This window comes from Microcaecilia unicolor, chromosome 8 (genome assembly GCF_901765095.1).
Source record: "Microcaecilia unicolor chromosome 8, aMicUni1.1, whole genome shotgun sequence".
Classification (NCBI taxonomy): Eukaryota; Metazoa; Chordata; class Amphibia; order Gymnophiona; family Siphonopidae; genus Microcaecilia; species Microcaecilia unicolor.
In genome coordinates this window covers 174216464-174237185 of record NC_044038.1, presented here as the reverse complement: position 1 = coordinate 174237185, position 20722 = coordinate 174216464, and the positions used below count along the sequence as shown (strand labels likewise).

Here is a 20722-nt window from a genome sequence, read left to right as displayed (position 1 = left end):
TACTGTTCCAAATGGCCATGCTAAATTAAAATAAATAAATAAAAATTATTGAACAATAAAATAGTCAGTCTCCCAGTTACCAGGTTGCAGAAATTTAGCAGTTATTTTCCCTCCAATTTCATGTGTACTAAATGTTTCTAGAAACCACTTATAAGATGCTGCTGCTGCTATTATTGGGTGTAAAATGGCATACAAGAGAAGAACTGACACCTGAAAACATGGCAAGTCATCACTTCAAGTACCACAATTAAATGTATGAGAGCAAAAAGAATAGCAGAAAACTAATAGGGTCATGCAAACATAAGTAGACAAGTGTTGTCAAACTGGGATAGACCAAAAGGCCCATCAAGCCCAGCATCCTGTTTCCAACATTGGCCAATCCAGGCCACAGATGCCTGGCAAGATCCCCCCCAAAAGTACAAAACATTTTATACTGCTTATCCCAGAAATAGTGGATTTTCCCCAAGTCCAATTTAATTATGGAGTCTTCCTTAGGAAGCAGTCCAAACCTTTTTTAAACAAGTCAGATGAAAAAAAACAAAAAACAAACACCCATCATCAAAAACCACACATACACAAAACAGAAGCAACTGCCAGAAAAGATAGCCCACCCTCAGCTTTTGGATTCTGGCTGGCAGAACCTTTGCTAAGAGGCTGCCTTATTCACTTTGCAGACACCTGGAAGCAGATAGCCACCTACATGTAGTTCTTCGGCACCAGACAAGGGTATCTGTTCCCACTACTCCACAAACTAGTGCAAGCTACCAACACAATGGAACTGCTGATCCCTCTATTGCTCCAAGAGATAGGCATCTTCTCCTCCAGGCTGTGCCCCCTCCTGGACTACCTCCAGGTGCTTCCCCAACCTTTATGGGCAATGCCGCCTTCTGTCCAGGCCAACTGTTGTAGTATATAACCTATGGTTTTGTGAATTTATATGCGATGTGATAATACCAGTGCTCTGTTATTGCTACGTACCTTGTTGGATACTCATTGTCATGCATATCTTATTAATGAAACCTCTCTGTTGCTACTGTGGTCTGTCAATTGTTACAGCACTTTGGCTTTATTCTCTTTTTGTTGATACTATAATTTTGACCTATTCTCTGCCCATTTAAGCCATACTTTGGCTTTATTCTCTTTTTGTTGATACTATAATTTTGACCTATTCTCTGCCCATTTAAGCCATGTTGTACTTTAGTAAACAAACAGGAGAAAGTTTTTCTTTACTCAGCTTGTAGTTGGACTCGGGAACTCGTTTCTGGAAAATGTAGTGATAGCAGCTGGCCTTACGGAGTTTAAAGGGGGTTTGGACAGATTCCTGAGGGAAAAGTCCATTGAACATTATTAAAAAAAATTTTAATGGGTTTTGCCGGGTTCTTGAAGCCTGGATTGGCCACTGTCGGAGACAGGATGCTGGGCTTGATGGACCCTTGGTCTTTTCCCAGTATGGCGGTGCTTATGTTCTTATAGGCACCATTTGAATTTTAATACACTTCCTTTCTTCTCAAATCACAGTTTATCCTGCGACAGCTACTCATGGGCTGTAAAGGGTTACTGCGCACATACACACTCATGGCACCTCTTCTGACCCTTCACAACCTTAAGTTAGAGTGTCACTGATTAGATCATATACTGCATCTTGGAAATGGTCTGTGAGGTGTTACACAATTCTTCAAGTACCACTACCCCGATGCAGCTTTAAGCGAAACATGATCATATGAGGTGGTCCTGAGAGACTATTTGATACAAGTACATACTCTATATATTTAAAATACTTTCTGAATATACCTTGAAGATTAAAAAAAAAAAAGGACCTATGAAGAATTATGTCAGATGCTCAAATATAAATGGTGTCCGGTGGTCTTAAGCTTTGAAACCTTAATTTTATTTAGAAATAGTAAGAGTTTACTGTTTCAGATATTACTTTGCAGGAGGAAAGGTGAATTTATCATTACTGGAGACACAGAAATACTGATGTGCTGGGGCTGAACAGTGCCTTTACAGGGCAGGGCGCACAGCACTGTATTCCATCTTGATCTACTTGGTCGACAAGCATAACCACAAGTACTGGTCTGGTCTGGTGAGGACACTAAGAAAGAGGCCTTTATCAGTTCTGGAAAAGTAATTTTGTCCATGGTGCTGTTGGATGACATCACCTACACATGTCTGACTTATTCTGCACCTCTGCCACTTTCTACATCATAAATATGCTAACAGAACATGTTCTTCTGTTGGACAAAAACATAGCCAGCTCAGGTGGACGCATGCTGACCAGATTATACTGGAAACAAGGCATCCCTGCAGCAGTACATTTCTTACACAGAACAAAAGTCATTAGATTTCCACAGCTGTAAGTTTCAGATCCTGGAGAGCCTGTGTTTTGCTCAGCCCTTTTCATTTTGTTTAATTATGCTAAGCTTTTACACAGGAATTAGAAGTATAACAAGTCAGACTCAACATGTGGACCCTGTTACAAATTATCCAAGTAAACTGCATTTTTGGCTATAGCTATACCTATCACTAGACATATTTTACATACAATAGAGTACATATGTACTATATATAAAAAATAATAATAATAAAAAGCACATCCAAATAAACTCCCAAGATGATGTTCAAAGAAAAGGCATTTTAAAAGGGGCAGAATTGGGTCAGTGCGGAAAGCTTAAATAAGATACTTATCACTACAAGCAACAGGGCAGCTCCTTGTGACAGCTGAACTACAGAATGCACCTTGTGGCTCCGAGGGATGGATATCTAGCGATTTTCATGAATTTTAAAGGCATTTCAGTACCAAGTCAACTAAGCAGCAAGTTCAATAATAGAATTCCTAATTACTAATTTATCATCTTTTTGCAGCCTGGTTTCCTCCAACTCTAAACTCTACTAAGTAAGCACTCGAGGTCTTGTGTAACCATCAAGTATTTTTGTGCAACAAGTAGCACAATACAAATCAATAGCAGAAGCAGAACTTTTGGGCTCTCAGCTCAAAATTCTGGGCAACATGATGCTCCATTAGTAGGTTGCCTCAGTTTGCATCTTAAATCAACCTAGTCATTTCATTAAGAGTCACTGTCATGGACCACAAACTGGCACTATTCACATTCTAGCAGTAAAGTACAACCTAAGCGTGGCCACTAGGTGTCGTTAGTGCATGACAGCAGCAGAAGCTAAACTTGAAAACTGGAGCTATGTTTCCTGCACCCAAGGACACCAAATCCCTAGGCTACTTAACATTTCAAAATAAGTTTTTTTTAGATGAAGGCACAGAAACTGAAGTCACAGGCTTAGTAATTAAATCTCACTGCTTAAATTTAAGCAATTCTGTCCACATTATCTAACAAGCAGTCCTACCTTAACCCTTCATCTGCTGGTGAATTCCATTTCAGAGAAATTGGGTATGGTACCAAATCAGTGATTGAAAACTCTCTCACTTTAAAAGCAGGAGATAAAATTGCACACTGTAAATTAAAACACAAGAGAATGTTTACAATGAGCTACAATATTATTAACATTTAAATTCACATTAGAATTGGATAGGGGGACTGAATTAAAATGACCAACTTCTTTTGGAAATATGACCACCAAGAAAAAATGCCTTAAAAAATAAGCCCCTCCCCAGAATGCAGATAAGCTGCATGCAGCAAAGATACTTACATTGGTTTTATTGTCATCCATTATTTATAGAGTTTACTGTTTGACCCCTGATGTAGACGCTTGCGTGCGTCGAAACACAGCCCGTGTCAGGTCCTTCTTTTTTATATAGTAATAAAGACTGTTGGATTTACATCTCCGGTGGTGATTCATCCTTTGTCAGCCTCTACTTTTGACTACTGTGTTCTCCAAGGACAGCAGATTGATTATTCACACACATGGGCGATGTTATCTGACACAGCACCGGTGCAGACGCTGATCTGGTAGCACAAAATTCTAGCAGCATCCCACCACGCATGAATTGATGTCTTTCCACCCGACAGTCGAGTGTAGGTCCCTCAGTCAGGTTAAAAGCATAAAAAGTACAACTAAAAACTCCTCCTAGGGGAGGTAGAAGGGTATGTGAGAATAAGTGGCCTGCTAGCCTCAGAGAAAACCAGCTACAGGTTCTTTGCTTTCTCCAAGGACAAGCAGGCCGCGTTATTCCCATACGTGGGAATCCCAAGCTACCAGGCTCACCAAGAACAAGAAAGCTAGGGTAACAAGTCTCGAAACATCAAGACTGTAATGTCAATCAACCTGAAACTATAAACAAACCAGCTGTAGGTGTTGCCGGGAAAAGAACAAAACAGGGTCTAGGAGGGTGGAGGTGGAGTCTAGACACCAAACAATTCTGCAAAACTGCCTGTCCGAACCTGTCACATCAGTTGTCCTGATCCTAACAGTAGTGGCATATGAATGTGTGGAGTGAAGACCACATTGTAGCCCTGCATATCTCTATGGAGGCTGATCTCAAGTGGGCAACCAACACAGCCATGGCTCCGACATTGTGAGCCGTGACATGACCCTCAAGAGTAAGCCCAGCCAGAGAGAAGTCTGCTATCCAATTTTGAAAGTGTGTGTGTGCTGTTGACAACCCCCAACCTGTTGGAGTGAAAAGAAACGAAAAGCTGGGTGGTCTGTCTATGGTGTATGGTGTGGTCAGCTCCACTTAGAAGGCTAAGGCTCGCTTGCAGCTCACTTGCAGTTTAAAGTATGTAGTACACCTTTGCCAGGATGGGCATGAGGTCTGGGGAAACAAATGTCGGGAATAACAACTGACTGGTTAAGATGGACACTATCTTAGGAAGGAACTTAGGGTGCGTGTGGAGGACTACTCTGTTGTGATGGAACTTAACGTATAGAGAGTGAACTACTAGCGCTTGGAGGTCTGATTCTGAGCTGAAGTGACCGCCACCAGAAACACAACTTTCCAGGTCAAAAACCTTCAGATGACGGGTATCCAGAGCCTCAAAAGGAGCTTTCATCAGCTCGGTGAGGACTATGTTGAGATCCCATGACACAACCAGAAGTTTGGTAGGGGGCTTCATCAACAAACCTCTCATGAAGTGAACTAAGGGCTTCATTGTCACCCCCTACACGCTGATGAGAACCAATTGTACTAAGACAAACCCTTACAGAGTTGGTTTTCAAATCAGACTCAGAAAGGTGCAGGAGGTATTCAAAAGATTTTGTGTAGGGCAAGAGAAGGGATCTAAGGCCTTGCCCTCACAGCAGACAGCAAACCATCTCCATTTAAAAGAATAACACTTCTTAGCAGAATCCTTTCTGGAAGCCAGTAAGTTACGGAAGACACTCTCAGATAATCCGAGGGATTTGAGTTCAATGTTCTCAACATCCAAGCCATGAGGGCCAGAGATTGGAGGTTATCACCCTCTTATCTACCACCCATCTCTCCCTGTCTCTCATCCACTCGGCTCCCCGTTTCTCACCTAACCCACCCCACCCCACCCTCTTCCTGCGAGACTGTCATTGAAATGCCTTTGTGTTTCACTTATATATACTGTTTGCCAACATTTGCTTATTTCTGATGTGAAGAAGGGTTACCTTCGAAAGCTAATCAAAAAATGTATTAAGTTAGCCCAATAAAAAAAAATTAAAAAAAGATACCATCTTATTTTCTTTTCTCCATTTTGTTTTATTTCTGTTACCTTTAAAAGTGAACTAATAGGGCTACCACATCACTTTAATATAGTGCTAGCGAAATCAGCGTCTGTACCAGGGCTCCAGATGACATCACCCACATTTGAGAATAACATGGCCTGCTTGTCCTCGAAGAACCATAAATATTTCCAACTTCCTACTTAAAAGGGAAATTATCTAATTGCAGTGTCAGCACTACTAAAGGCCTCAATGACCAGTTTATCCAAGTCAATCTAATTCTGGAAAATGGAACATACATTTGCAAGTGACTCTAAAAACAATTCCACCAGCATTCCACCAGCTTCAAGAATTAGAATTGCCTAGGTTCTATTTAAAAAAAGCCTAGAAAGTTTTTAATTGCAATGTGGCAATTTCTATTAAAGAAAAGGCTCAAAGAGGCATGATATAAAGCTTTAACATCTCATAGAGAATAGTAATTTAAAGGGTAGTTGATGCCTACAGTAATCTATCAAAACGGCAAAAAGTGGAGATGGACAGAGGAATAGTGTCATCACTGGAACCACACACTGGTGATTAATTTTATTGATGACCCTTGTTTTCTAATGTGAAAAAACATGATGGGGCTCATTTTCAAAGCACTCAAGACACCCAAGTGCCATAAGTTACTATGGTAGTTTGTATGTCTAAGTGCTTTGAAAATGAGTCCCCAATATGTATACAAACCTTAGCCTCTCAACTTGGTTGATCCAATATACTGCTACACCATTCAAAATGGCATTGAAACAAGTTCAGTAATTCACATAGTCTTCATAAAATGGTCATTCATAGTTTACAAAGTAAAGCAAAAAACATAGCAGTATTTTGTTGGATCAACCTATTATATGAGAGGCTAGGATTTGTGAAATTGTTTACTTCTACTGAACAACGACCCCTGATGCAGGCACTTGTCAAAATACGGCCGTGCCCAGTCAAACAAAATTAATAAGCAGAGTATGGATCCAGAGACGTTATCCCCATGGCCATCTCCGCTTTTTGCAATCAAAATGGCAACAGAATTCAGAGAGGACAGATATAAAATACAGTGGAAGGAAAGAAAAGACAAAGATACAGTGTGATTATAGGCAGAGGCAATGAAGAAACCCACGTTATTATCTGTCAACATTTACTATGCTACTACATAAAATTGTTTTATTAGCCCCTCCCCACCCAAAAACATTTTTTGTGCTTAAAAACAGACAGAACACTACTTAATGCTGTATATACTGTATGCATAGGAAGATGAGCATTTTGCCAATATTTAAGCAAATTGTAAACTTTTCAGACCGCATACTGAAGTACAGCAAGTTTCTTACTTGCAATGCACAGCCTCGAGCAACAGCCTCATCTGCATTCAATGTTGTACTGAGTTCTTTGCAAAAGAACTTCATAATCCTCTCTTTCACAGCAGGAATACGTGTGGCACCACCAATAATTTCAACTGCATAAATATCTTCCTTCTTTAGCTCTACATAAAAATACACAGCAGACAAATGCATTTGCATTATATTCCAAATATTACAGAACAAGATTTTCTAATATGTAGCCACAGGGCAGAAACAGGTGTTTTGAGATGTGTGTAGTGCTATACACTAAACCTATTTGAGATTTATAAACAATTTGATAAGCTCAATGGTTATAGCCAGATTTGATACTCTCCCGTTGTGTGTATTGGGGAAAAGTCCCTTATAAACCAGGCATTAGAAAGATTGTCCCCCCTTCCCCAAATAAGACTAGCTGTAGTGTCTTTTAAAAATTCAGATTATAACCCTCATTCATTTCCTTCCCTCAATAGCATTAGCTGCCCTCCTTCCTCCATATATAGTGCCATGCAAGAACAGCTCATAAGGGCTGGAGGGCTCTGCCTTTGAAGTGCACCCTCCTCCTTCTCACTAACTCTCAGGGGCCACAATGATGGAAGCAGTCTTGGCTTCTTCCCTGGACAAGTGTACTATTCCTTGTGGTCTGGATAGAGATCTGATCCTAGATTCCCAGTGCTGCAGTATCCAAGTCACATGGACAATCCAGAGTTCAGTTTTAACTGATGGGATGTTATTAGCTGGAAAAGAATGCACTGCTTCAATCAAGCCCAAGATGTTTCTGATTTCAGTGCCAAATATGCTAAGACTGCATATTAGTCTTCCATCAATCATAAAACCTGCCATAGGCACTTACTGGCTTGTTCCAAAACACTACGAAGAGGTGGTTCCACTCTGGCTAAAAGACCATCACACATCTCCTCAAAATGACCCCTTAAAAAAAAAATATCAAAATTACATAATTATATCTGCATTCTGTTTAAACTTGAAAGATAAAACAGATTGTACTGTACTTTAACAGATTACTAGCATATGCTCCCTCCTAACTGGCCTTATCACTTCCTAAGTCAGTGCTGTCTAATCTTTTTGTGCTTGTGACCCCATAATTGACTAAATAAAAGTGTGACTTCCTGGATGTGCAGAATGATGACTGAAGCAGGATAGAGATCCCACCTAGGTCATGACCCTAAAAAGCAGAATTTGTGACCCCATTTGGGGTCCCAACCCACAGTTTGGGCAGCTCTGTCCTAAAGGTATCGCTGAGCTAAAGCAGTTAGGCTATAATCATGCAGCTTTACATGAGAGCAATCACTATTCTATTAGATTATTACCGATCCCAGGTTAGGTAACACTGATTTATAATGAAGTCAGAACAGGCACTGTCAGTTCATCTTTTCTCTTTATAGCTACAGATCTAGACAGCAGTGCAGATACATGAAGCAAAAGTGGAAGATAAAAATTAAATTCTGTACCTTCATAAAAAGAAGTGTAAGTTTAGGATGCATGGTTTATACAACAGAGAAAAGTAGGTTGGCATAACGTTCATAATTCTTAGAAAACTAACCAGGGTCTCAACTGCAGCCTTCACTCACCATCCACTTTAAGCTGAGTCCATGCAATTTCCACCTATTGTAGTGACTTCAATGCCCAAGATACAAGTGAAGCCTGGTCCTGCTCAAATCTGACCAAGGAATCATGCCTCGGGGCAGTCAGCTCAATTAAAATACACATGCCATCAGAACCTATACATCATGGAGTCTTCCAAAAGGTGTATCCCTTCTAAGACTTTGCAAGGGTGCAGTTAACAGCAGCTATTTGTATGGCTAACATTCATACTATTCCCTGGATCTGGGCCTTCCAGTTTTCATTTGTAAAAGAGAAAAAAAAACCCTCTAGGTAGTAAGTGGTAGCTGTACCCCAGTGATGGCAGAGAGCAACTCCTGCACCTGCTCCAGAACGAATGGACCATGGGACATTCCCACCATATGTGCAACAGGGTACCTGACTGCCCACAACTATGCCAACAATCTATTGCCCGTGGGAACATTTCTTCAATACTGGGATCAGTATTGGTCAGATACCAGTGGTAGAGGAAGGGGAAATTAGATCTTACCGGCTAATTTTCTTTCCTCTAGACCCTCCAGACCGGTCAAGATGCTTGGGTTATGCACTCCTACCAGCAGAGGGAGACTGAGAAACACTGAGCTTTGAACACTGTATATATAACCTGTGCAGAACCCCAACTAGCCGTATATCAATAACAAAGAAGAGAAGAAAACCAAAACAACCTCACAGAACCCTGTACATGGCAACTCAAAACCAAGAATGTTTGTGCTTCCACAGGCTGGCCACAAGTGCAACCAAACCTGTACCAGACTCGTACCAGCATCAGCACCTGGCAACTGTAGCCTGAATAAACCTAACCAACAATCATCAGTTGCAGCAAAAAAAACAACCAGGCTCAAAAAGAACACCTCCTGGCCTTACCTATATAAAGGATGGGCTCTTGACCGGTCTGGAGGGTCTAAAGGAAAGAAAATTAGCAGGTAAGACCTAATTTCACCTTCCTCAGCAACCCTCCAGACCAGTCAAAACGCTTGGAACGTACCAAAGCAGTAAACATCTATGGACGGGACACCCAAAGGACAGAGGTCAAAACTGATGCACCAAAACTTAGCTCTTCCTTCGCATGAACGTCAATCCTGTAATGCTTCACAAAGGAATGTAAGGAAGACCAAACTGCCGCCAAATATCCAGTGGAGGGATCATACTAATTTCCGCCCAGGAGGCCGCCACTCCCCTAGTGGAATGAGCTGTAAAAGCCAGAGGCACCTCAGGGCCCTTCAGTAAATAGGCAGATGCAGTCGCCTCCTTCAACCACCGGGTTATAGTTGCCTTAGAAGCGGCTGCACCCTTCTTAGCTCCGCCATGGAGAACAAACAACAGATCAGAGACCCGGAACTCCTGAGTTCTCTTCAGGTAAAAACGTAATACCCACCGAACATCTAGTTTAGCCAAACGACGCTGCTCTGAATCTCCTGCCTTATTCCCCAGAACTGGCAGGGAAATCGACTGATTCACAGGAAAATTGGAAACCACCTTAGGCAAAAAAAGATGGCACTGGCCTTAAAGAAACCTTTTCTTTGGAAAAAGACAAGAAAGGCGCCCTACAAGTCAAAGAATGAAGCTCCGAAACACTTTGTGCCGACGTAATGGTCACCAAAAACACTGCTTTCAGGGAAAGATCCTTGCAAGTAGCTGAAACCAAAGGTTCAAACGGAGGCTGGACCAAAGCGTCCAAAACAAGATTAACATCCCACAGGGGAACCAACTGACGCCAAGGACGACGAATCAATTTGACCCCCCCCCCCCACCCCTCAGAAAACGGACCACATCAGGTGCAGAAGCCAAGGACTTCCCCTGAATCCTGCCCCGGAAACAGGACAAGGTCGCAACCTGCACCTTCAAGGTAGACAGGGCCAAACCCCTGTCCAAACAATCCTGCAAAAAATCCAACGCTTCCGCGATTGAAGTACAAAACGGGAGATATGACCGATCCTGACACCAGTGCTTGAAAAGCCTCCAGACCTGAACATAAGCCACAGAACTGGACAGCTTGCGGGACTTTAACATCGTAGCGATGACCCTAGAAGAAAAACTTCTCTTCCTCAACCTGTTCAAGAGCCAAGCCATAAGCGAGAACGAAGACGGGTCTGGCATTACGATCGGACCCTGACACAATAATAGTGCTTCTGTCAATGGAATCGGATCCGCTTCCGCTAGACGCACCAGATCTCCATACCACAGACGACGCGGCCAATTCGGGGCTACCAAAATCACCAGACCTGAGTGAAGCTCGATGCGCTGAACTACTCTACTCGACTGACTAGAGGCCACGGCGGACAAAACGTAAAGCAACTCCTGAGGGCATGGCAGAAGAAGCGCATCGATCCCCTCCGCCCGAGGATTTCTTCGACTGAAAAACCGTTGTACTTGCGTGTTGCATACCGTCACCATGAGATCCATCAATGGAAGGCCCCATTCCAACACAATGCGAGAGAAAACCGACCGATGCAGAGCCCACTCTCCGGGATCCAGAGCATGTCTACTTAGATAATCCTCGTCCACGTTTCCCGCCGAAAGAGCCTGAAGATGAAGTTCTGCCCAGAGAAACAACTCCACCGCCTCCTCTGCAACCGCCTGGCTCTGTGTGCCCCCTTGCTGGCTGACATAGGCCACAGCCGTGGCATTGCCGTAGAGCACTCTGACTGTCTTGCAGATCCTGGAAGAACTGAAGGGCCAAGCGAATGGCCCGGGTCTCCAATCGATTGATGGACCACTGCCTCGGGCTACCTGACTGAGACAATGAGCTCCCCAGCCTCCTAAGCTGGCGTCTGTGGTGAGAGTTGTCCATTCAGGGGATTCCAAAGGCAATCATTTTTCCAGGTTGGACGTGTGGAGCCACCACCTCAGGCTGAGACAGGGAATTCTGGTCAACGGCAAGTGCCCCTCCAAATCCTGCGTTTGAGGAGACCAACGGCTCAGAAGAGCTGACTGCAACTGTCGCATGTACACCCTGGCCCAAGGGACTACCTCTATGGCCGCCGCCATCATCCTCAGTACTTGAAGGTAAGCACGGGCCATCGGCGTTCTCTCCGCAAGAAGCCGACTAATCTGATCCTGCAACTTGAGTATCCGAAGCGGCGATAAAACACTCGGCCCTTTACAGTATCAAAAAGGACCCCCAGATACTCCAGAGACTGCGACGGACTGAGATGACTCTTGGCCAGATTCACCACCCAACCAAGGGAAATTCACCACTCGAGCAGTAGCTGCTTCGCTCTCCGTCCTTGACTTGGCCCGAATCAAACAATCATCGAGATAAGGGTGCACTAAAATGCTCTGCTTCAATGCCGCCTCTACCACTACCATAACCTTGGAAAAGGTGTGGGAAGCTGTCGCAAGGCCAAAGAGCAGCGCACAAAACTGAAAATGCTTCCCTAAGATGGCAAAACGAAGAAAACGCTGATGAGTCACTGGAATGCGAATGTGCAGATAAGCTTATGTCAAATCCAGCAAAGTGAGGAACTCCCCACTCCAAACTGCCACAATGACCGAACGCAACGTTTCCATTCGAAAGGAGGGAACCTTTAGAGCAGAAGTGACCCTTTTGAGATCTAAAATAGGCCGAAAGGATCCCTCCTTTTTTGGCACCACAAAATAAATCAAATAGCAACCTGTTCCTTGCTGCCCAGGGGGGACGGGAACCACTGCTACCAGATTGGCCAAACGAAGCAACGTGTCCCGTACTGCCGCCACCTTGATACGAGAACGACATGGGGACTCCAGAAAGAACTCGGGGAGCGAACATTCGAACTCCAGCGCATACCCGTCTCGAACAACCTCGAGAACCCACTGGTCTGATGTGATCTGGGTCCATCTCTGGTAAAACTGTTGCGCCCTGAACTACAAACTAGCCCGAGAAATCAAACCCTCCACGACAGCCCCCTTGAAAGGACTGGGTGCGCTGAAAAAAACGACCTCTAGAAGCCTCACTAGACCTACCCAGTCTATACCGTCGGGCTTCCCGAAAACGTCCCTGCGTCGACGCCCCTCTGGCACCCGATTTGGGCCGAAATTCCGGAAGACAAGGTACTTTAGCGTCACTAAGATCATGTACCAGTTTATCCAAATCCTCGCCAAAGAGCATGGGGCCTTTACACAATTTAGACGAGGCCACATCTGCGACCCAACCTCGCAACCAGAGAGACAGACGCGCTCCAACTTCCTGGGCCATATTCTTGGCTAACGCCCGCAACAGGTCATAAAGCGCATCGGACAAAAAGGACGACCCCATCTCTAACTTGGCTAATTCCTCTACATCCACCAAACTATCAAGAAGCTTCTCGGACCAGCGAAAACAAGCTCGAGCTACCAAACCCCCACACATAGAAGCTTGGAGGGCCAGAGCCGACAAATCAAAACTACGCTTGAGAAAAGATTCCAACTTTCTATCTTGGGGATCAAGGAGAGCTGCACCATAGTCTACGGGAATAGCCGTAGCCTTAGTGACCACCGTAACCACCGCATCCACTGTGGGAGCCTTAAGAGAGTCCTTATTCTCCTGAGGAAGAGGATAAAGCGTCGCCATTGCCCGAGTCACCTTACATGGAGACTCAGAAGACACCCACTCCTGAGAAATCATCTCCTGGAGATCCTTATTCATGGGAAAGGACCGCGCCTTATGCTGAATACCCTTGACCAAAGGGTCCACTTGCTTCACCTCTCCCACGGGAATCTCTGCCTGCTCAAACTTAAGTGTAGAGGTCACCTGATCTATAAGCTCCGCAAGCTCATCTCTATAAAATATTCGGACCACTGAGGGATCCTCCCCAGGGATCACGGAATCCTGCTTCTGAGAGCAGTCAAAAACATCAGCCTCCCCAATCTCACTGATAGCTCCCTCAGAGCCGGTAGGGGAATAACACTCCACCTCCACTGCCCACTCTAGACGGGGTCTTTTAGGTAGAAGGGGACTGCCCCCTCCCCCTAGAGGATCCAACTGGGGGGGGAGGGGGGGTCCCGATTTCCAAGTCTGATAAGAGTGTCCAAACAAAATCCAGAGGAAACCAACCCCCCCCCCCCCCTTCATTTCCTCCCTGGCCCAAATACAGCAGGCTCCGCAGGGCGGGAAGAATTCAAAATGGCGGCCATTCTGCCAAAGAGCAACCCGCTACTGCCTGCGAGCCGAATGCTACAGAAGCAGCAGACACCACCGGGACCTCCACTGTCAACTCCAGGGGAGCCACAGACACCTGCTTCGGCTCCCCTCAAGACACTGACCTCCCGCGCTTCTATCTCCTGGCGCAAGCACGCTTGGCAGCAGACATCTGCAGAACAGGAGGGAGAGACGAAACCCTGCACTAAATCACAGAACTCCCTCCCACCAAAAGCAACACCACTGCTCCTCCAGATAGCACAAGATAGCCAGCTGCTTCTTTCGTTCTGTTTATTAAACAACTAACATTAAGCCTGACAGCTGCTGATTGCAAAGGCACTCAAGGCTCCCAAAATCAGACACAGCAGCACAGGGGGAGGGACCCGGCTAAGCAGGTTTGACAACTCAAGGGGGAAGACTGGGCCCCACCGGACCCACACCCCCGAAACACTTTTTTTTTAAACCACGCACAGGCTTCTGAACCAACAGGAAATACTCCCAAATTATAAATCCTTTTCCTTGTCATCAAGCAGATGAAGCCATTACGTATGGGTTGTGTCCATCAACCAGCAGGGGGAGATAGAGAGCACAACTTTTCACAGTGCCTCATGGCCAGCCAGCTCCACTGCCTCTTCAGTATTCTCTATGTCCCCAAGCAGGGTGGCTGCAGCTTCTTCGAACTCCATCAAAAATCTGCCTGGGGGTGGCTCCTGGCTTGCCAGTTGTTAGCCAAGGTGTTAGAGGCTATAGCACCTTCACTTTGAAGGCACATAGGTTAGCCCTTTCCCTGCCTTACCCATGCCCCCGTGGATGTGGACATATTAGCTTGCTTTTCCCTATCCTTGCCCACTCAGTGGATGCAGGCACATTGGTTCGCCTTTCCCACTCATCTGAGCCTCCGGAGTTCTTATTACCTCTGCTTTCCTCACAGCGTTTCAAAAAAAAAAAAAAAAAAAATGGAACAGAGATTTTCCTTTGATTCTTCTATGGGACCGGAGCTGTGATACTCAGTCCGGTGCGGTAAGAGTGTTTTCTAACTCCTCCGGGGTGGGCCCGCGATCGGGTCGTTTTTGGCGCGAAACCGCCATTTTGAATTTTCCCGCCGTTTTCAGCAATGGCTGCAGAGAATGTAAAGTGCTGTTCCCAGTGTGGCTAGCGCAAATCAGCAGCGGGGCTCTGTAAATCGTGCTGTACAGGCGTAAGAGCCGACCCGAGCATGGCGAGCAATGATTGTTCCCGCTCAAAGCTGGCAGCGGACGCCATTTTGAATTCTCCGCATGGCGCAGCCTCCGTAGAGACTGAGAGCCCTGAGCCCAGGGGGGGGGGGAGGGGACCTCGAATTGAGGCTGTTCAGGGGAGTGGCTAGCCCCGGATGGGATCTGGGTGCCCAGGGCGAGTTTTCTCCCCTGATTTTGTATTATTATTGCATAAAGCATACATGCTGAAAAGTGATCTCCCTCAAGGGTCGTCTGAGGCCCCTTCTATTGTTGTTGTCCCCCCCCCCCCCCCCCCCCGTGGATAATGGCCTGGGACTTCCCGCTGAGGCTATTTTCCCTGATAATTGGCATAAAGAAAAGCGTAGAAGGGCTAATTCCCCTTCAGATTGTGGTGCACCTCCTTCTCTCCCCCCCGTGGTCGGGCTGTGAGGATTCGGAGAGTTCTGGCAGGTCTTCGTGGTCTGAGGAGCCAGAGTCAGGTGCAGACTTACCACAGAATCTGGATGATCCCTCCGCGGTGAGGATTTTCCACCGTGATGAGCTGCCAGCGCTTATTTCAGATGCCCTACAGGTCCTATTGAAGAGCCTGACAGTGGCACGGCCTCCTCTGTGAATTCTAGGATGGCTAGTACCAAAAAGCCTGCTCGAGCCTTTCCTTTGCATGACTCCATCCAAGAGCTTATTTCTGCTCAGTGGGCTGACCCCGAGGGACCTTTGAAAGTTTCCAGGGCTATGGGGCAATTATACCTTCTGCGTGAGGAGCATTTGGCTCGCTTTGCAATGCCTAAAGTAGATGCCCTAGTCACTGCGGTGACAAAGAGAACTACCCTCCCTGTGGAAGGAGGAGTTGCCCTGAAGGATATACAAGACCGTAGGCTAGAAGCAGCACTTAAACGGTCCTTTGAAATTGCAGGTCTTACTGTTCGGGCGTCTGCATGCAGTTGTTATGCTGCTAGAGCCTGCCTGGCGTGGTTGCAATAGGCAGTGGAACAGCCCGGAGATGGAGCGGAGCCCTTTTCGGATGTGGCTCCGCGGCTGGAGTCGGCCTTGTCCTTTTTGGCTGATGCCCTTTATGATATTGTCAGAGCTTTGGCTAAACAAATGGCAGGAGCAGTGGCGGCTCGCCGTCTTATTTGGCTACGACATAGGGCAGCGGACATGGCCTCTAAGCAAAGGTTGGTGAAGTTGCCCTTTCAAGGCCTTCTCCTATTTGGTGAGGAGTTGAAAAAAAAATTGTTAAAGGCCTGGGAGATTCTAAACCCCAGCGCTTGCCCGAAGATAGGCCGAGGCCTTCCTCCAAGGGCCAGGCGGTCCACTCCTCTTATAGACCTCGCTTCCGTGAAGCTAGAAGGTACCGCCTGGGGCGTTCTGCTGGGTTCACTTCTCGTGCCCGTTTTTCAGCAGAGGTACTCCTTTCGCTCGGACAAGCGTTCCGCAGCCACCGGCTCTAGGCCTGGAGTTCAGGGGCAACCCTCTCAATGATGGTGCGCCGGCCCCCTCCTCGCTTCCTGTCATCGGAACACGTCTTTCCCTTTTTTCCGAGGAGTGGGCCAATATTTCCTCAGATCAGTGGGTTCTGGACCTGATCAGAGATGGCTACAGAATAGAATTCAACGCCCCAGTAAGAGACGTGTTTGTGGAGTCCAAATATGGTTCTGCCGCCAAACGGGCGGCGGTAGAGGAGACTTTGCAAGGTCTGATTCAGGTAGGGGCCGTGTCCCCGGTACCTCCCGCCGAACACGGCTACGGCCGATCAGGGCCGTGCCTAGGGTCTGTTGCGCCCCCCTGCAGGCTATCAGTTGGCGGCGGCGGCGGCGGCGGCGGCCCCCCCCCCCCCCCCCCCCCCCGTGAAAATGATCGCTCACCACTTGCCACACTGACAGGAATTGTCAGCAATATTCTTAGAAATAAATTGCTATACATTGCAAAATAAGATAGCAGATGTAACTTCTCAAAGTGGACATATTCCAAACACTAAAATGAAAATAAAATGATTTTTTTCTACATTTGTTGTCTGGTGACTTTCTTTTTCTGATCATGCTGGCCCAGTATCTGATTCTCCTTTCCATTTATTTCTTTCCTTTCTTCTTCATTTCTGGTCCTCAGCTTCTGCCTATTTTCTTCATCCATGTGCAGTTTTTCTCCTCGCTTCCTTTTCCCTCATTTATCTCCTTCATCTCTCTTCCCTCCCCTCCCCTCTATGTCCAGCAATTTCTCCTCTCTCCCTGAGCCCTGCCCTCTCATCCATGCTCCTCTGTCCCCTGCCCCCTCCATTCATCCCTATCCAGCAATTCCCCTCTCTCCCTGAGCCCTGCCCTGCAATCCATATTCATCCATGCCCATCTGTCCCCTGCCCCCTCCATTCATCCCTATCCAGCAATTCCCCTCTCTCCCTGAGCCCTGCCCTCCCAATCCATGCCCATCCATGCTCCTGTCCCCTGCCCCCTCCATTCATCCCTATCCAGCAATTCCCCTCTCTCCCTGAGCCCTGCCCTCCCATCCATTCTCCTCTGTGCCCTCCATTCATCCCTAATTCCCTATCCAGCAATTCCCCTCTCTCCCTGAGCCCTGCCCCTCCCATCCATGCTCCTCTGTCACACTCCATTAATCCCTATCCAGCAATTCCCCTCTCCCTTCCATGACCCCCCCACCTCGAATCCATGCTCCTCTCTCCTCCCATCATGTCCCAGTTGGCCTGGCCCGCCCTCTTCTCCCCTCCCCCTTCGCATCCATGCTCGTCTCTCCCCTGCCCTCCTGCTCCCATTGTTCAACTACTGCCCGCCCTCTTCTCTCCCACCAACAATCCCTTTTCTTGTTTTTTTCTTTTTAAATTTACCTCCGTGGCGGTCCAGCAGCGCAGCGTCAGTGAAGGAGGCGGAGCTCGCCTCCCAACGTCTCTAGCCTTCTCTTCGCTGTGTTCCGCCTTCTTCTGACATCATTTCCTTGACGTCAGAAGAAGGTGGAACACAGCGAAGGGAAGGCTAGAGACGTTTGGAGTGCCACCTCCTTCACTAACGCTGCGCTGCTGGACCGCCACGGAGGTAAATTTAAAAAGAAAAAAAAAAAAGAAAAGGGATGTTGGGGGGGCAGAAGAGGGCGGGCAGTAGTTGAACAATGGGAGCGGGAGGGCGAGCGAGGTGAGCATGGTGCGGCGGCGCCCCCCAGAGGGAGGCGCCCCCCTGCCATGCTTACCTCGCTTACCGTGTTGGCATGGCCCTGCGGCCGATACTCCATCTACTTTGTGGTGCTGCGAAAAGGTGGATCTTTTCGCCCTATTCTGGACTTAAAAGAATTAAACAAGTCCTTGAGAGTGTGGCATTTCCACATGGAAACCCTGCGCTCCGTCATTGCTGCGGTACAGCCAGGAGAGTTTCTCACGTCTCTAGACCTGAAAGAAGCTTACTTGCACATACCAATTTGGCCCCCGCACCAGAAGTTTCTGAGGTTTGCGGTGTTGGGAAAACATTTCCAGTTCCGGCCTTGCCTTTTGGCCTTGCCACAGCTCCCCGAACCTTTTTGAAGGTAATGGTGGTAGTAGCTGCTTTGCTCAGGCGAGAAGGTATCAGGGTTCACCCGTACCTAGACGACTGGCTCATCAGAGCAGACTCCGTAACAGAGAGCTATCAAGCTACAGCCAGAGTGGTCTCAGTACTTCAATCTCTAGGCTGAGTCGTCAATATGGCCAAAAGTCACCTGACCCCCTCGCAATCTCTAGAATATTTGAGGGCCAGGTTCGACACAGACTCGGGCTAAGGCGGTGCAAGCTTCAGAATCAGGTCCGTCTGCTCCTGAGGATGCCCCGCCCGCGAGCTTGGGACATTGTCCAGCTGCTGGGATCGATGACAGCCACATTGGAAGTGGTGCCCTGGGCGAGAGCGCACCTGAGATCTCTATAGTATTCCCTACTTCAAAGATGGTCTCCAGTTTCTCAGGATTATCAATGCAGACTTTCTTGGCTCCCTGCGGCCCGACTCAGTATGGAGTGGTGGCTCTCAGACAGCATGCTGCGGCGAGGAATGCCGCTGGCGCTCCCCGATTGGTGTCTAGTAGTGACAGATGCCAGCCTGAAGGGCTGGGGCACACATTGCAAGGGGAAGCATGCCCAGGGTCTATGGACACCAGAGTCGGAGTGGTCCATCAACCGCCTGGAGTTGAAAGCGGTGTTTCAGGCGCTTCTGGCCTTTCAAGTGACCCTGGAAGGATTGGCTGTCAGAGTGATGTCAGACAACACGACAGCAGTGGCCTACATAAATCGACAAGGCAGCACTCAGTGCAGAGCACTGGTCGCACAGGCCGAACAGATTTGCCACTGGGCCGAGCTGCATCTTCAGTTTCTGTCGGCAGCTCACACTGCAGGTCAGAGCAACGTGCAAGCCGATTATCTAAGCAGGCATCAGATCGATCCAGCAGAATGGAAACTAGCAGACAAAGTATTCCTACAGATATGTGCCAAATGGGGCAAGCCCGTGATGGATCTTATGGCGACAAGTTCAAATGCCAAAGTCCCATGCTTCTTCAGCAGACGGAGAGATCCTCGCTCGGCAGGATTGGATGCCCTTGACTCAGCCCTGGCCTCCGGGCCTACTATACAGTGGTGGAAATAAGTATTTGATCCCTTGCTGATTTTGTAAGTTTGCCCACTGACAAAGACATGAGCAGCCCATAATTGAAGGGTAGGTTATTGGTAACAGTGAGAGATAGCACATCACAAATTAAATCCGGAAAATCACATTGTGGAAAGTATATGAATTTATTTGCATTCTGCAGAGGGAAATAAGTATTTGATCCCCCACCAACCAGTAAGAGATCTGGCCCCTACAGACCAGGTAGATGCTCCAAATCAACTCGTTACCCTGCATGACAGACAGCTGTCGGCAATGGTCACCTGTATGAAAGACACCTGTCCACAGACTCAGTGAATCAGTCAGACTCTAACCTCTACAAAATGGCCAAGAGCAAGGAGCTTCTAAGGATGTCAGGGACAAGATCATACACCTGCACAGGCTGGAATGGGCTACAAAACCATCAGTAAGACGCTGGGCGAGAAGGAGACAACTGTTGTGTGCCATAGTAAGAAAATGGAAGAAGTACAAAATGACTGTCAATCGACAAAGATCTGGGGCTCCACGCAAAATCTCACCTCGTGGGGTATCCTTGATCATGAGGAAGGTTAGAAATCAGCCTACAACTACAAGGGGGGAACTTGTCAATGATCTCAAGGCAGCTGGGACCACTGTCACCACGAAAACCATTGTAACACATTACGACATAACGGATTGCAATCCTGCAGTGCCCGCAAGGTCCCCCTGCTCCGGAAGGCACATGTGACGGCCCGTCTGAAGTTTGCCAGTGAACCTGGATGATGCCGAGAGTGATTGGGAGAAGGTGCTGTGGTCGATGAGACAAAAATTGAGCTCTTTGGCATGAACTCAACTCGCCGTGTTTGGAGGGAAGAGAAATGCTGCCTATGACCCAAAGAACACCGTCCCCACTGTCAAGCATGGAGGTGGAAATGTTATATGTTTTGGGGGTGTTTCTCTGCTAAGGGCACAGGACTACTTCACCCGCATCAATGGGAGAATGGATGGGGCCATGTACCGTACAATTCTGAGTGACAACCTCCTTCCCTCCGCCAGGGCCTTAAAATGGGTCGTGGCTGGGTCTTCCAGCACGACAATGACCCAAAACATACAGCCAAGGCAACAAAGGAGTGGCTCAGGAAGAAGCACATTAGGGTCATGGAGTGGGCCTAGCCAGTCACCAGACCTTAATCCCATTGAAAACTTATGGAGGGAGCTGAAGCTGCGAGTTGCCAAGCGACAGACCAGAAC

At 47.1% G+C, this 20722-nt stretch overlaps 1 protein-coding gene across 1 annotated transcript in view; it reads right to left on the bottom strand.

The window, feature by feature from the left end:
• The window catches only part of HSPA4 (heat shock protein family A (Hsp70) member 4), a 122385-nt gene that overhangs the window by 56011 nt on the left and 45652 nt on the right, over positions 1-20722 (bottom strand). The window contains exons 8-10 of the mRNA XM_030211745.1: positions 7813-7889; positions 6954-7105; positions 3358-3464 (exon numbers count right to left, since the gene is read on the bottom strand). Of these exons, the coding sequence (XP_030067605.1) occupies positions 3358-3464; positions 6954-7105; positions 7813-7889 (336 nt within the window). The remainder of the gene's footprint in view (positions 1-3357; positions 3465-6953; positions 7106-7812; positions 7890-20722) is intronic.